General features: G+C 50.6%; 1 protein-coding gene and 1 long non-coding RNA gene across 4 annotated transcripts; one reads left to right on the top strand and one right to left on the bottom strand.

The window, feature by feature from the left end:
* Nucleotides 1–16: 16 nt before the first annotated feature.
* LOC142058958 (uncharacterized) lies at nt 17–11,215 on the top strand. The gene is made up of 3 exons (XR_012661159.1): nt 17–218; nt 3,996–4,050; nt 8,672–11,215. It is a non-coding gene; the product is annotated as an uncharacterized LOC142058958 (long non-coding RNA).
* VAMP4 (vesicle associated membrane protein 4) lies at nt 3,830–16,545 on the bottom strand. Of its 3 annotated transcripts, XR_012661158.1 has the most exons (9): nt 16,435–16,545; nt 16,032–16,144; nt 14,118–14,164; nt 13,702–13,752; nt 6,469–6,569; nt 5,817–5,896; nt 5,582–5,633; nt 4,421–4,511; nt 3,948–4,037 (listed from the first exon to the last, which is right to left on the bottom strand). XR_012661158.1 is itself a non-coding variant. In XM_075097087.1 (8 exons), the coding sequence occupies exons 2-8, from the start codon at nt 16,095–16,097 to the stop codon at nt 4,483–4,485; spliced, it is 426 nt and encodes a 141-aa protein (XP_074953188.1). In that variant the 5' UTR covers nt 16,098–16,144; nt 16,435–16,545; the 3' UTR covers nt 3,830–4,482. The 3 variants fall into 3 exon arrangements, 2 of the variants coding, with proteins under 2 accessions (XP_074953188.1, XP_074953189.1); XM_075097087.1 differs by having other exon boundaries at nt 3,830–4,511; XM_075097088.1 differs by having other exon boundaries at nt 3,830–4,511; nt 16,426–16,474.
* Nucleotides 16,546–16,700: the final 155 nt, after the last annotated feature.

Raw genomic sequence — 16,700 nt, 5'->3', positions numbered from 1 at the left:
TGTACCGGCCAATCACGAGAGAGGGCGGGAGCAGGTCGCTATGGCGGCGGGTTCTCCGCCACAGCCTGGCTCGCCAGAGGCTCCGCTGGCCGAGGCCCGGCGTACAGCGGGGCGGGGGAAGATATCCCGAAGAAAATTGAATTTTCTTGTAAGCAATAACAGTGAACCGTGTGAGCTTTGCGAAACAGAACGTGGCGGCCAGAGAAGGGAGCTGAGAGGTAGGGAAGCGTTTGTTTTACGACTTTATACTTGAAGAAGAGCTGAGATACCTATAAAAGGGAACATCCCGCCTCAGAAGAGGCTGAGAACCGGGTGGTAAAGTGTATTGTCGAGGAGAACAACTAATCGGGATGTTGATAAGAACTACAACTAAGCGTCCTTTAGGTGAACTATCCTCATTATAATATCCGTAGGCCAGAAAACTCTGTACTCAAGCAAGCCCCTCTCTGAGCATGCGTAGTAAATTTAAAGGGAGCGGTACCTTTAAGGTGAAATGATAAAGAAACTAACCAATTATTAGCTGCGAGGTGTGAATACTAGCTGTGACTGACACATTTAACTGTATGAATACCTTACAGTTTCTTTGTGGAGTTAACACCTAGCACCCATCTTTGCGCAAAAATTAAATTAATAAAATACCTCCACTCTGTTTGGCATTTTGCACACCGGGCAAATGAACCTGCTTTTCAGGAAAAGGCAGCTGTGTCCCTTTCACAGTTCCCCACCGGCTACCTCCCTATTTACTTCCCCAGCCTTTGGCAGCCGGATGATCCCTCTCTCTCCCCCTCTTTTCCCTGAAGTAGAACCACATGTAGTTGAGGGAATCGGGTAGCAGGTTGTGTTCCAAGCCCTGCTGCTATTTACTCCCTGACCTCTGGCAAGTCTTTGTCACTATCTGACACCAGATTTCCTACGTGGGAGCGATCAAGTTTCATCTATCTGAAGGTAGATGCAGGATCAGCTGGCAGCTGTAACAAAAACATTGGTGGGAGAGCTGGACACAGGAGTCAGGAGTGGGAGAGCTCCCACTGTGGAGCCCTAGAGGAATGGGCCAGTGAAGCTCAGTGCTCCCCAGCTGAAGGGTAGCAGGGACCGGTGCCCTGCCAAGCAGCAGGGTCCTGGGAGCTCTCCCGCTGTGGTACCCAGCCCTCTGCCTCAGACACAGCCCTGCCAGAAGCTCCTGTTTTGCAAGGGGGGGGACTCCTTCCCTTCTGCTCTGTCCAGTCCCAGAGCTGGAGCTGGGATGCAGGAGTCCTCCCTCCACCTGCGTCAGAGCTGCAGATATCCACCCCTGCAACCCCATTCCTTCAGGCATGGGGACCCCAGGGTCTTGCTACATGGGTCACAACTGCAAACCTCAGAGGAGGAACCAGCCCTGCAGCAGGAATGCACAACTCCAGCCAAAACATGCCGTTCCCTGTAAAAAAGCAATCATGGAAAAGGGCAACTAATGAAGAGGTCTGTCTTCTGCCAAAGGGAATGGATAAAACAGACCCCTGGTGAAGTGATGCTTGGGTGAAGGAATTGTTTTTGTTGTAAAATCTCCTTCATAATGTCCCCTGAGTGAAAACCAATCCCAAAGCATGCAGACTCTGCTGGAAACAACAACCCTTTCCACTCACTACAGTTCTCCCTGCCACCAGTCCAGGGTGGGACAGCACAGGCTGCAAAATTAAGACCGTTGTATCTCAAAGGACATAAGGAGGACTGCTTTATAATGTACCTGAGATGAGATATTGTAATGGTCTTTTCAGCCTTGTGAAAAAAAAAAAAGAAGGAAGGAATCTATAAAATTGGCTCAATAAATTCTATTACTGTGAAGCTACTGTTGATCTGCTGGTGCCTCTCACAGCCAGAGCTGGTCCCTTGGGAAGGTCTGCGCTCAGGATTGCCCCGGCATTGAATGTAAATTACTTGAATGTAAAACCGATCAACACCTAATTCTTGCAATGCAGGGAAGCGCGCTGAAGGTTTTGGCCATGGCAGCTTTCCCTGCCCTGTATCTCAGGTACACCGGTTTGCACCCCAACCTCCTGGGAGGTGCTGCAAAGGCACTCTGGCAGCACCATTGAGGAAAGCCAGCTTTTCCAGAGCAAGAACCTGCTGCCTGTGCTCAGCTGTCTGGGGTAGACCTGGTCCAGTCCCTTTGGTACCAAAGGATGAGTCTGAGGCAGGCACAAGACGCAAATGGTCCAGGGCCAGGGGGCCTAACCTTCCCACCTCGTTTCCATGGATCCGGGTCAGCTGGAAAAGCCTATGTGCCTGTCTGAAGCAGCGAGCTGCTGGCATGGTGATAACAGCAGCACTTCTTAGGGTGGTACGCTGGTTCCTGCACTGAGGAGAGTTCAACTCTACCTGGAAACACTCCCCAAGAACATGCTGCTGACAGAGATCTGCCAAACACAGCAAGGACAGGGCTCGGGATGATGTAGCAGCAGCTCCCAAATTCAGCAGCTCTTTAATACAGTATGGAAGCCTTCATCTTACCAGCACCCATTTTCCAAGGCCGTCAGCCCAGCTTTAAAGCCAGGCTTTGCATCTAGCAAGCAACTGCAAAACTAACTTCTGTTGTTCAGACCTGGTGCCAGCAGGGACGTGAAGCCCTGATGTGCTGCTGTGGCACCAAGGTCCTTCTGTGGGTGGCAGCAGCCAAGGCAAGATGGGGCTGCCAGAGGTACTGGCAGGACTCCCCAGCAGCAGGAGTAAAGCCTGCCCTAACAGGCAGACCAGGGCAGGCACAGCACAGCCATTACACAGGCTCACAGCACCATTAACTCACTTTTCAGCTGGCAGGAAAAGGTACCTGATAGTTCAGTAAGACCTGCAGCCCCCCTGAAGACAGACACAGTCCCTCTTCATCCACCCTCTTGATCCCTTGCAGATGGAAAGTAGCCAAAGGCATAGGCAGGATGATTTTTGTCCCTTCCACTGGGTGCCTGATCTTAAAACCAGGCTACACTTCAGAAGGAAAAACCCAGCTTGGCTTTGTTGTTCCTACCTGGAGAGAACAGGGCCCACAGAGGGGAAAAGCTCTATTTATATTCCAGCTGGGCAAGCAGAACTTGTAATCACATCTGACCCTCCAGCCTGCTGTGCACACTTTTAATCCCCCTCTCTGCATGAAGCAGCACCACCACTCAGGTGAAAGCTGCATACAAGGAACCAGGGGCAGGTTCAAAAGAGGAAGCTGGGACATGGCACTGAGAATTCTCTGGGGCACCATTTCCCCTCTCCAACATTATTTCAGACACACGCTAAAAAGTACAAGGCTTCTGTCATCAGAAGAGAGGCAGCAAAAAGAGAACCAGGAGAGCCTGCTCTCAGCTCAGCAGAAGTCCCAAGCTCCAGGCTGGAAGGAACAAGGGTCCCAAAAATAAAGGGCAGACAGAAATGCCACCAACACCTGAGACCAAGGTTGGAGACAACCAAAATGCAGCAGTCCGACCCATGGATGGAGGAGCTCAGCTCCTGTTCAGTCCAGCACAGGGGCCCCTATACCTCCCCAAGCACCCCAGCACATCTGTCTGGCAACAACCCCCCACCCCACCAGATCACAGGGATGCAAAATGGGTTGGCATTTGGGACTGCAACCACCACATCACGGTGAAGGCCTCGGAATATGAAGTGGACTTTTTCACCCTGGACTGGTTTCAGGATAGTTGCTGCCCTCCTCCTGTGCCTTTTATATCACTGGGCTAATAGCTGGGCTTTACATACCCTTCCTTTTGGTTAAGAAATCAGTGACCCAGGCCTTTCCTATGGACTCCTGGCAGTGGAGAGCTGTGAATATCCTCTAGAACACTATAAAGACATGCAGGAACTCCACATGTACAGTCAAAAATAAGTTTACTGGAATGTCTTTAGTCACAGTTGTAAGCAGCGATACTGAAAACACTGAGCTTGTGCATTCCCATGGCAGGACTAGGAAGTCTTCTGAATTGTAAAACCTAATTATTTCTTTTTTCCTCTTTTTTTTTTTTCTTGTGGAACAACAGAGAAACACCACCCTTGCAGGTCTCCAGAGAAGGGCCGGTTCCCTGTAACATAATGGTATGTTTCTCTTCAGACATTTTTCCCCCCTCCTTTGCTCTTTTGAAAGGACAGAGTCCCCTCTGCCTTCCACAACAGGCAGTGGGGAACCGCTCAAATGGAATTATTAATATTACAACTCAACCATATATACAGATAAACTGTAGCAGCAAGTAGCCAGCTCAAACCAGAGACACAGAATTCCACAAAACAGTCAGTTTGGGAACCGAATCTTCTGTTACAAAAGAAGTCTGACAGCAGGAGCAGGTACTTGACCGAAAAAAAGGGTCATTTGGCAGTTCTTAAAACACTCTGTTGGAACTGGCTACTAGCCGCCGCCTCCTCACTCCTTGGAGAAAAACAACTTCAAAGCTATATACAGATATCTCACTTAAATTACACAGCAGTTTGGTTATCCCAGAGCCAGCTCCACCGAAGCCTCCAGCTGCCCTGTCAGGTATGGTACTTCAGGACTATGGGTACTGGAAAACACAAAAGAAACAAGCTCTCAGCCACACACCTTTGTGTGCAGCATCAATCCCTGCCAGAGAGATCCCCCGTTTCTGTAGCGACAAACACCAAACAGCTGTGAGGGAAAGTGTGTTTCCAAGCTCAAGCTAATGCAATCTGCTGCCTGCACACACGCTAGACAACATTTCCTGCCACCTTCATCTCCTTCCAGCTTCCCAAAATTAAACCAGATGGGATTTTCCATCAGTCTCTCTCTACAACACTCCCAGCCTGCTGCCAACTCTGCCTCTCCTGCTGCAGGCTGTGTGTCAGCAGGACAACAGGCCACAAGGGTTTTGCCAAAGTAACTCGAACAGTTGCAGAGCTGCCCCAGCCATGGTCGGTGGGAGGAAAACCCTCTGGACCCAGTAGCACAGAAGAGCTGCGCTGCTGTGCTGGGCTGCTTGGATCCCTGGAGCATGTTATTCTGCAGGCAGAGGGCTGAATTACTACTTCTGCCTGGAAGAAATATGCTCTGGTCATTACTACCTGTTTGGTAGGAAAAGCAGTGACATCTCTGCTCTGGGGAGCTCCAGAGACACCAGGAAGGGCAGAAGGCAGGGGAAGGGCCCAACGGCAAAGCCACAACAGCTGCTTGCTGAAAATTAAGCAGCCCAAAAGCTTTGGGGAGGAGCATTTGCAGGAAGCAGGCCCATTGCAAGATGGTCGATATATGTGGAGATACCTTTGGAAGACATGGCTCTGGTCTGAAACTCTTCTGTCTACTCTCACCAGCCTCAGGATTAGTCAGTGCCAACCCTGGATTGATACAACATTGGCCAGGCAACGTTGGCTTTCTTTGGCCACAGTCAGTAGGACTCTGTTTGAGCCTGCTCCTCAGTGCGCACATTTAAACCTTGCAGAAGAGCAGCATGGTGTGGGCTACAGGCACCACTTATGATAGCTTAAGGCAGAGTGGGGCACAATGGAGTGGCTCAGGTGCTCGGCCTGAGGGACAACAGCACCATGGTGTCACTCATCGTGCGGAGTGCCACGAATATTTCAATGCTAGACATGGCTGGGGTGACCTGGAGCTACTCACCAATGATCACAAGCAGAAGAATGACTGCCACCAGCACTATGATCACCTTCATCTGCAAGGGTAGCACAGAGTCATGTTATGCAAGATGCCCTGTGTAGCTGCTTTGACTTGAAAGGAGGCCTTGCCTTCCAGCATCTTTTCAGCTAGAAAGCAGAGCTTCTCCATCCCCTCCCAGGGGAGGGCAGGTAACCACCCTTCCAGAAACCAACCCCTGCCTGCTTGTGTTCTTGCTCACCTTGCAGCCTCGCCACCACATCTGTCTCCGAAGCTGCTTGGCTCTGTTGCTAAAAGCTGTTGCATTGTCTGATAAACTTTCTGTTGAAGGAAAGAAGAGAGGCAATTCAGGGACACACACAGTCAGGGCATCTACTCATTCTGTTAACTCCACTGAGTTTTAAGCAATAAACTCAGCATTAGGGGAAAAGGCCCAACCACAGCATGATTCACCAAAGCCACAGCAGATGCCAATGTGACGCCCTTCACTAGAGCACACAGAGACCTGCCGAATCCCACTGAGCCCCCTTTGTACTGGCTGCCCTCTGAGGACAGGAGTTTGCTCTGCAAGCCAGTGAGTGAGCAGACAGCTGAAGCGCTCAGGGCTGTCATAAGACAGACCAATCTACCTTTGCTTGAAGGACCACCTAGATCACAGCACCCAAATGCCTCCAAACTAACACCTCTGCACAGAGCAGCAGAAGGCAAAGGTGGAAAGATGAGAATGTTGGCAGAAAGTCAGATCCACAGCCCAAGGCTGGGAAACAGCACTCCCAGGAAGGACAGAAATACAACCCCAGGTCTGCCATTAGGCGCTTTCTGAACTGAAAGCGGGTAACCTGGCCCACCAACAGGGAAGAGATGTGGGAAACAGGCTGCATTTAGCATCGCACCTGATTTATCCTGCAGGTCATCCAGCCGTTCGCCTCTTTCAATCACCTTCGTGATGTTCTCCTGCATAACATCGATGACTTCGTCCATCTGGTTCTGGACACTAGATCAGAGCAGAGGCAGCATGAGGGGGAGAAGTGAGCACCACCAGCTGCATTGCAGCACCAGCCTTTGCTCAGAGTCACCCAGGCTGACAGGGTGCAGGAGCTCACCGACAAAAATCAAAGGGGACAACAGTGGAGGGAGGTTGATGGGATGCTGAGAAAGCCAGAAGCATAGCATCACCTGGGGTGCTTCTCTGGCAATCCCAGGAAGGGCAAGGGAACACAAGGGGCTCAAAGAGAGCACTGGGAAGTCAGCAGGGGCAGGGCATGTCCGTAATGCCTTAACACACAAGTGCAGTAAGAAAAGGCACTAACTACTGTTGGTGGGCACCTCTGCTGCAGAAGAGCTCACAAAGCGGAAAAAAAAATTATAAAAACTGCACTTTATCTTTCCAGATTTCATAGAACACTGCACCTTTGCAAAATAAATTGGGTGAAATCAAAGCAAGGTGTGCTCCCCCCTCTGGGAACTGAGTTGCTAAATGAAATCCACTCTGCCAGGGACATCAAGAGGACAGTAAAGAAATGGCTGATATGAACTAAATCAGTTATTATAATCCATCTTCTCATAGGTTACGCAACTCTGTGGGTAGTTGCTTCAGTGAACAGTAGCCTAAATCACACCCGCAGGGTTATTATAAATGCATTTATTCACTCCATAAAAAAGCCACATTGGTAAGAGAGAAAAATTCTCCTGGTGGAAAAATACTGCTACATTCTGGTTTGTATTTTGGAGCTAATACACTTTTATTTTCCTGGAGATAGAAATAAGAAATTCGTTGGGGCCCTAGGGAGACAAGACATTGTTTGAGACATAGTGTTCCCAGAAAGTAAATGGCAACAGCAACATCTTGGAGGCAGCGCTACACTTAGGGAAACAAAACAGAAATAGCTCCGGGCCACTCACTCCTCGTAAGTATTAGGTTTGACAACTTAGGTTGTATTGATTAAAAACATCTAAGCACTTTAAACTTACCTAAATGCATCCAGCATTTCCCAAATATGCAGCATGAATAGGCCACTTCATCAGCTTTCCACATTACCAGAAACACACACCTCCTATTAACGGCGCACCACTGTTGTCCCCGAAAGGATGCAGGGTTGCTACCGCCTCATCCTTGGCACCTTGCTTAGCACCCACACCTTCCTGCTCCCCAAATTATCCCTTCGCAACATTGTCCTCTTTGAACCCATACAAAACCCTCTCCTCCCCACTGTCATCCCACAGATGCAGACATTCAAAGATGTTATTTTCCAAATCAGAGTTTTTACAGCAGCACCAGACACAACTCCACCAGCATCCAGAACCTAAGCTCAGAGCGCTTGGTGAGACAGGACAGCATATCCTCCACCATGGCCCAGGAAGCCGGGGCAAGGGAGACCCAGAGCAACTTGTCCAAGGCCAGCCAACAGGACATTGGAGAACCAGAAACAGGGCCCATCCTAGCCATCATGCCTCTAATTATAGACATTGGTTCACATTGACCTATTTCTCTTGTCTCCCTACCAGCTACATGCCTCTTGCCGAGCAGGCACTTGCGCTGAGATGCATGCACGAGGAGCAGCTGCAACAAGTAATAGTGGTTGCAATGGAAAAGTGGGTGCCTTGGTCACATTTACTTATCATTCCAAACACAGGCAAGGAAAGTCATTAAAAGAAAAGGCTTATTTCTCTGGCAAAAGCTCTAGAAAGAGCTCCAGATCTTTGAGTGTGAAGAGGCTTCCCATCTTCACGTCTCAGGCTGGGCTTTGTAGCACCACTGCACTGCAGCTTCCAGAGCTGGAACAGCCAGGCAACACCTCTGAAGCCAATTTCTGACTCAACAACCCTCACATGGCACATGCTGGACTCCAGCAGCACATGTGAAGACTTGCTTTATTTAGGATACCACTAGAAAGGAACCTGCCTTCCCTGTGCTGCATTGTGGAGTCTGTGGAAGCAGCATCTCACTGCATCCACCTACACTCCGCGGTGGCAGCCGCCTGCTAGGAGCTTCTTATCTGGAGGGGAAATGCATAGATAATCCCCAAATGCCTCTCAGCAGGAACCTGCCCCCATGCCCATGAGCCTGCTCTGATCCACTGTTATTTGTTTTACAAGGCACAGGGCAGAGCTGCCACCGTTGGGAAAGTGCAGAAGGTGACACGGAAGACACAGACAGATGATGCCTGGGAAACACGTGGTGGTACCCCATGGAGCAAAGTGTCCACCCCACGCAGGACATGCATAGCCCTGTGGCCCTTTCTTGGGGCGGCAGGTGAGGACGTGAGGAAGAGGCATGCTCTACGAGGGGGTTTCCTTACCTTGGCACAATGGACAAGTCCCAGCTCTGAGCCGCCAGCAACGCTGCTATAGCTTTGGGCAAGAGAGGCAAAGCAGAAACATCTGCTATCCCAGATGAGCCAACTTGGCAAAAACTCTAAGGCCTTAAACATCAGTTTCACAGGCAGAAGACTACATCTGCAGTACATAAATGTTTCTAAAAGCATTTACCAGCTTCAAAATAAAGAAATGTCCTCCTACAACAGATTTGTGACCAAATTAGCTTGGTACAACTAACAAGCAGGAGCATGCAAGGTTACAGTGCATCTAGGAACATGCAATGCAATGCAATGCTACCTGTATCCCCACCAGTATTGGCCAAAGCCTGGAGAGATGCTGCTGCAGCCCCAGAACACCCCAAAGTGTTCAAGGCAGAGTGGGCACATACATAATTTCAAGCTGCTCTGCTGCATATCAGCATTTGGGAGACACCTATGGAGCACAGACCCCCACTGCTCAAGCTGCATCTCAGCATCCCACCTCTTTTCACTTGAGCTGCTGGTGAAACACCACATGCCTTTGCTACCTGCCCATTACCTGGGCATGCTGTTAGCCATCCCCTCAAGATAAAACATTTCACAAACAGAGGATGGAGGCATAGAGAAATCAAGGCTTAATCTCTCACAAATGTTGAGGTGTTTAACTCCCATGGAACAGACACATATTTGAGCACTCTGGTACCTTTTGGTATCTGATGTAAAAGAGAATCCTGGGAAAAACACACCAAACAATCAGGCAGGAAAAGACTGAGCTAGGGAATGAAACTTTGATCTCCACACAGTGCCTTAATGAGACCGTAAGCCAGTCCTTGCTTTCTGCTCTCTCCCACCCATCAGTGCTGCAAGAGATGCCTCTCTAGGACGGGGATGAAAGATTCCCAGCCTATGCATTAGCCCTGCAGTTTCAGAGCAAATTCAACAGTTCCCACTAGTTTGGCACGCTTGAGGTTGGAAACTCAAGTCGCATCAAGAAGAAAAATATTTTCTTGTTTTATTTGGCAAGAGAGAATGAATCCTCTAATACGAAGCATATTTCCTGTTAGAGAACTATTCGCTTTTGACACATATGTTTCATTTGCTTTGCTGCTGCCAGATTTCCAAGAGAAATAAAGTCGTATAAATACCTGCCAGGAAAGGGAACAAGGCAAAAGCATAAAATATGTCTCCTACAACCCTTCTGCTTACTAATTACTGCAAATAGGATGCTTTTAACAAGGAGAGCAAGTGCACAACATCAAGCAGCAACAAGAGACCCACCGGCGCTTAGCTTGGTTTAGGCTCCTCTTTCTTGTGCTTTGCATGGTCCAGAGCGGGAAGAATAAGCCTTTCCATTTTGACCTTACTGGGATAGCTACTGACAAATTCCCGGGGCTGGTCACGGTGTTGGGCTAAGAACAGTGCTGCATTCTTCAGACACCGTAAACAGGCCATGCACGCACAATGGGATGTGCTGCTCAAGGCTGCTTCTTGTCTTCAAGCCGTCTGTTTACAGCCAGCATGACACACTTCTATTTTCCACCCCAGCGATATTAATAGTGCTGTGTATTTTGGTGCAAATTACACCCAAACACCCCTTGCTGTGGCAGTAACCCAGAGAAGAGGGAACAGGATGGAGAGCCAAGCTGGACGGATGATGCAAAGGCAGGAGGCCAGCACAGCAGAGTGCTCCCTGAGGCACGGCTCTCTGTAGAGGGGCCGCCCAGCAGAAAGCCCAGCTATACTCCACAACGGGGCATCAGTGCTGAAGCATGCCACAAATCCCTGGTTTTAAGTTGCTGTGATGAAGACAGAGCCTGTGCCTCCCTGATGTCTTTCAGTCCTGAAAGGATTATACCCAACAATGATGCCTGACAACATGGTCCCAGTATCACCTTCAGATGAAAGCCTGGACTATGGACGAGTTCCACTACACAACCAGCCACCTGCGATGAACAGCCAGGCCCTGGGAAGCTGCTGTCAACTCTTGTCTTCAAACCATTCCCCAAACCCTCTCTCTCCTTGTGATGTAACTTGGGGCTTGCAGCCATGCAGAGCCACTGTGATCGACCCCTGGGGCTGGGGATGCTGGCCACCCTCGGCAGTGCAATGGGAGAATCATGGGGACCAAGACCTGGCTCCCGGGGAACCACAGCAGCGTGCTGAGCCTCATCGCCAGCACGAGCTGGATTTGGGTTCCTGCAGCAGTCACCTGAAAGCAAAAACATCAGCAGTGAAGGAAGTCAAGCAGCACAGAAAAGGGGGCAATTTTAGTAATGTTTTTGAAAAGATGACCAGTGATGAGAGGCTCCTACTGTAAATAAAAGAAACCCATGTGGAAGATGAATATCCTACCTTCCCCTGAAAAGGGCTCTCACAACACACATTCAGGACTTCTCACAAAGCCTGGAAGCAAAGGCAGAGAAGAGAGATCAGCTCTCCCTTTCCTGTTCTTTGTAACTTTGGGGAAAGGATAAAAGCCTGTTAAAAGCTACCTTTCAGCTCCAGCCCACCCCAGGGACCGGGAGGACTCAGAGGGAGCCTAAGGGACCCCACGTGGCCACTTAATGACTGGGGGACCATCCACCTTAACTGAGCAGCTGTTGGGGCAACAGAGCCTGAACTTACAGCCACACCAGGACAAAACACAGCATGGAGGGGACTGTGACACTTCCTCCTGCTGCTGTTGCTGGCTCCAGCTTGCCTCTTTTGCCCATGAGGTTTGCAGTGTTCCCCACCATCTCTTTCTGCAGCTGAGCCAGCCTTGGGGGTCTCTGGTGCCAAACTCTCCACCCTGTCCCAAGCCCTGTCACTGCCAAGGACAATTAGGAAACGTTTCCAGTCTTGCCCCTCACATTCAACATGTTCTGCATCTTTGATCCCCTAAGCCTGTCACTTTTTCCTCTACTCAATCCCCCACCCAGTTTCCTTTTACGCCTATCTTCACACCTCGTCTCTCCAGCCCCATACAGCTACAACCTCTCTAGCTTTGCACAGCTATGCCTCAGCTCTCCAAATGCTCCAATTCCTCCTTGAAATGTCTTTTCCTTATAGTGTTTTAGCAACAACCCAACCCTCCTTTTCCTCATCTGTTGAAACCAGAGCAAACTGTATCATTACAAGACCAGGCATCAATCCATCCAGCACAAGGGCCGGTCTGATGAGAAACTTAATAAGCAGCTCCATGTGAAGAAGTGACGACTGCATACTGCAACTGCTTGTTAAACAAAGCAATCAACATTGATGAGAGCAGAAAATAGATACTAATTTATAAGAGATGCTCTGGATACTAGATAGATGTAGCCACTTGCAACCCCAAGGGACATATTCCATACCAGGTCCACTAGAGAGACAGTCTCTGGCAATGAGCAAGTCTCACGTGTGTTGGGCATTAGTCACATCACACCTACGAACCCACCAGCTCCTGGGTGAATTCTTTCTTTTTTTTCCCCCTTCACAGCTGTGGTGCTATCCTCTACCTAAGCCTCTGCTCCCTCCTGCCTGTCCAAGACAGCGGGAAGAGAAGAGCTCTTGTTTTCCCAGCCAAACAGGGAAGGCAGAAGACACTAATTCCTTTCCAGCAGAGGACGACGAAGGGGTAGATGTCACCACCTCTCTCCCTTTTTACGGGGGTGGGACCCCACTCGTAAAACCAATTCTCACCCCTCTCATTCACTCCACATCAGCCGGGCCCTGCCCTAGAAGGGAGGTTTTACCCACACTGGCTTACTGTATGGACTAGTGCGCCTCTACCAAAAGCATCCTCACACCCCAGACGGAACAGAGACCCCCTGAAAACTCAGGGCGCAGTGAGAAACATGCTGCCTCTTGTATAACCCAAGTGCACTTCGCCCCTCAAGGTAACGTGGTGAGCGGGCACACAAGCAAGCACTGCCTAATGCTGACATTGGCAATGAGTCATCTCAGAGTTGTGCTGGCTTCTTCCCAGCAAGAAAAAGATCCCTAACAAAATGCAACACTCAGGCTGCACACAAGACAACCCAGTCTGAATAATGCCTGCTCATCAGTCCCCACCCAGATCTCGGTTCTGGTTCTGCGGAGGTCAGCAAAGGAAATAGTACAACACCAGGGGTCTGTGAATATTCCCTCCCTTTCATTAAGTACCACCATCGCATCCCGCATAGCAAAGGGCAGGACAAACTGCAGCCCAGAACAAGCATCATGCAGGAAATGACTCGATGGGAGAAGGATCCAGAGTGTTCACTCCTTCCTTCTTGCCTTAATACAGTCAACAGTCCTCCTCCAGCTGTAATAGTTTCCTGTCTGTCCAGCTGCTTTGACTCACTGAGTCACTGCTTATCTCCAGATCACCTGCCTCAGGTTTTTGTCTGGAGAAGAGGAGGCCAGAGGGTAAGATGCTGCCCAAAAAACATGGTCCTGGTGTGTTCCTGACCACTTGCTTTCTCAAAACATGGAGGAGCAAGTTACAGGATGAAGAGAAAAAAAAAAAAAGGCAATGAAACAATAAAAAAAAGGTGCTAGCGAAGGTTAAAACTCAGGGTTAATGCTCTAGAAAAAAGAGCCTCCTAAGAGCATGGTCATCACCCAAATACAGCAAGGGCTTTAGAAACACCACTAAGCTACTGCGGTACAATCCTAACCCTTCAATTCTGTTAATGCAGTTTCTTGATAGCTTAAATCAAATTTGAGATTTCCCTTATCTGTGGACACAGAGGGTAGGAGGTGTCAGACGACAGCACAAGCTGGGTTCGTATTCAGAACTACACAGAAATACTCCGGTAACACAGCAGCAGGAGCTCGCAGTGCCAGAATAAAATATTATCTGTGTGACACTGAGGACCAGTAACTTACTGCCTGATCTTGTCATTCCTGGGTCCAAATCTGGGTCCAGAAGGCCCTCTCCTGCAGGCAGAAAAAAAGAGAGCAATCAGGATGGAAGATACAATGGAAACATGTATTTAAACCAAAGACTCAAAGACAGAACCAACGCCTTGTGGGTGGAGGACTGGTCTCATGCCTCCCATCAGTCCCTCCCATGTCTTAGGATATGTGGGACACCCCACTCTTATACAGGTCACACTTATTAAGTCTTAACTCATGCTCGATGCCAAGGCTTGGGGAGACCAGCTCACAGGAATCAAAGGTTTTGATTCCCAAGCCCCCACCTACATGGCAGGGGCCAGCTTTTGGTATTTGACACCTCCAAGTCTCAGAGGCGTAGGCAGTTAAGACATCGCATTCCTTACAGCAGCCATTGAGAAACTCACAAGAAAAAGTCTTCCTCTTCATCTGAATCTTCCTCCAACAGGTTCCTCTGCAAACACAGAAGAAAAACCAAACCACCTTGTCAATAAGAAACCACCATTTCACACTCACATTTCCAGACTGTAGGATGCAGTCAGCATCCTCCGACTGCAGGTTACGGCGAGCCCTCCTTTGGAGAGCATCAATGGTACTCTTTAAGTACCTGGAGTTGTACTATTTCTTGCTGCTTGTGATCAGGGGCTGAGCTGAACGTCTCTGTGCCACTATTATCACCTCAGCAATGTTTGCTAGCTCTGTAGAGCAGAGACCAACACACAGCTCTGCAGCTCTGACTTGGGACAACTTGCATCTCTGCCACTGAGCCAAACCGGATTTGCATCAATGGCCAGTTGCCTGCGCAGGTTCAGATCCCAGTTCTAGGGATCAGTACAACTCCCTGTGATGCAGGAGCAACCAGTGCATGGGCACGTTGAGCCCTGCCTTGGAAACCAGCAGGGAGAGCCCCTGTGCAGGCCAGCTGTGGAAGGAAGGGCCTCTCTGCCCAAGGGATGATCCCCAGTGCTGTGCCTGGCCAAAAAATGTCAGCATCACCTACAGCCACCCTGGGTTGCCTCATCCACATGGGAAGTCAGACCCACTCTTTGGAGGACGTGGTTTCTCCAGCCATCTGATGGCAGCAGGTGTAAGGAGGACGACTGCAAGGAAACATGCTGGGCTCCCTGCACAGCACGTCCAGAGGGGTTGGCCCCTCTGAACCCCTGACTCAGGCAAAGGCTACAGCTGGGCTGGAAAGCAGAGCAGTCTGGTAGCTCCTCTGCTTTGCACCAAAGGGCTCCTCGTGGGCTCATATTCGCTGTTCCACTACACCCCATCAGATGATCCAAAGGCTGATTTTTAAGAGCAACCCCACAATCCCACGTAAGCCTGAAAGTTTCAGACAAAGACACTACTAGACTTCTTTTCTTATATCAGGGCAGCAAAATTTTCCGATCAAGCTGAGGGCTCCCAGTAACAACTACTTAGGGTCAAAACTAATCAAGACGGGGAGATGACACACTAAACCTGTGGGCCTAGGAATGCATCAGACTGACCTTACGGTCCCAACAGCTGCTGCTTCCCCTGTGCATAAATTCTTACCTACGTTTCCATCCTTGTCACATTTGCTCAATCAACTTAACCAACCCATGAGACCATGCAATAGTTTCAGCCATTGCCTGCCTCAAGGGATGAGCAAACCACTCTTGGCAGCACGGGATCCTCCTCTCACTGACAGTTATCGTGTGCTGTGGCAATGTTTTAAACTACAGTCTAAACCCAGTTTTAGCACAGTATAACCCCAGGACAAACATATCAGGTTAAATCCACTTTATCTAAAACAAGCAACTGCACCACTTGACCCTTATTCAAAGCCTGAAATGTCAGGGGACTTAGCAATAGGATAAAAATTCAGCTGCAAAGTGCAGGGTAACTTCACAGAAGTCCTTCAGCCAAGGCCTAGGCCAAGCTCTGCAGAGAGGCAAGAGACTGGAGCATGCCAGGATCTCACAGCCGTAGATGCAGCCTTGAGGAACTGAAACAGGTTCTCAAAACAGCCATATCTTCTAACGGAGTTTGTTTTTAAACACACAGACCAGGTTTCCTGCACAGACAGCCCCCTTGCTAGCTAAACATTGCTATCGAGCGATACAGCTTCTGGGGGCCGTGGCGGCAGAAGCCCCTTCGAGCAGAAGCTGCAACTTACCTTGCACCTACAGGCATAGGGTTTGACAGGCTAACGGCTTGGGGCGATGCTGGTCCCCAGCACATGCTAACACCCACTGCCAGCCGCGGGCACCTGCCCGGGGCACCCCTATGGATTTAACAGCAGCACCAGTACCAGCACCAGAGAGTCAGGCGAGTCCCCCACCAGCACTCACCCGCTCGCTCTTCACCGACCCCGTCACCTCGTCGTCGTTCAGGTGCCGCTTGAATTTGGGGGGCATGGCCTCTGCCCGCAGGGGGGGCGGCTTCGTGTCCGGGAGGAGAGAACCTGCGGGGGAGGCAGAGGGAACGGCCCGGTCACCAAACGGCCGGGTCACCTCGGCGCCCGGGCCCAGGGGGAGCCTTCGCACCGGGGGACGGAAAAGAGATAAGGGGGAAACTGCCCCGGGACGGGAGGATGCAGCGGCCCCGGGGGAAGGAAGGACGATACAATGACCGACAGTGCCCGGGACCCACATTTCCACCCGGCCCCACGGCTCCAGTCCCGCCCTCCGGTACCCCAGGAGGTACTGGCGAGCAGAGCCGGTGCCCAGACAGAGACCCCCGCACCCCGCTTACCAGGCTCCGCTCCAGGCCGGCGGGAAATGGCCGGTACAGCGACAGGTCAGCTGTCCCATCGACCACCCCGGCGCTCTGCCGGCCGAGCGCCGAGCTATCGATGCCGGGCGGGGGGCGGGGGCGGGGGCGGAGTCGGGGTGGGGCCTGCCTCGGGGGCGGGGGCGGGAGCGGCGGGAGCGGCGGTCCCATCCCCGGAGCGCGCTGGCTCGGCAGCCTGGGGTGCTGGCGGTGCTCCCGGCTCGGCCCCGCGGGCCGCCTCCCCGCCA

Source organism: Phalacrocorax aristotelis, chromosome 6, assembly GCF_949628215.1.
Source record: "Phalacrocorax aristotelis chromosome 6, bGulAri2.1, whole genome shotgun sequence".
NCBI lineage: Eukaryota > Metazoa > Chordata > Aves > Suliformes > Phalacrocoracidae > Phalacrocorax > Phalacrocorax aristotelis.
The sequence above is the reverse complement of the archived record's forward strand: the minus strand, read 5'-3'. Positions and strand labels throughout refer to the sequence as shown.

Coding starts and splice junctions, on each gene's coding strand:
- VAMP4 (XM_075097087.1), bottom strand. CDS start 16,097: ATGCCCCCCAAATTCAAGCGGCACCTGAACGACGACGAGGTGACGGGG. Junction 13,753..14,117: donor GAAGAGGAAGACTTTTTCTT/GTGAGTTTCTCA, acceptor TTCTGCCTGCAG/GAGAGGGCCTTCTGGACCCA. Junction 4,512..5,581: donor TCTTCTGCTTGTGATCATTG/GTGAGTAGCTCC, acceptor TGTGTTTTCCAG/TACCCATAGTCCTGAAGTAC.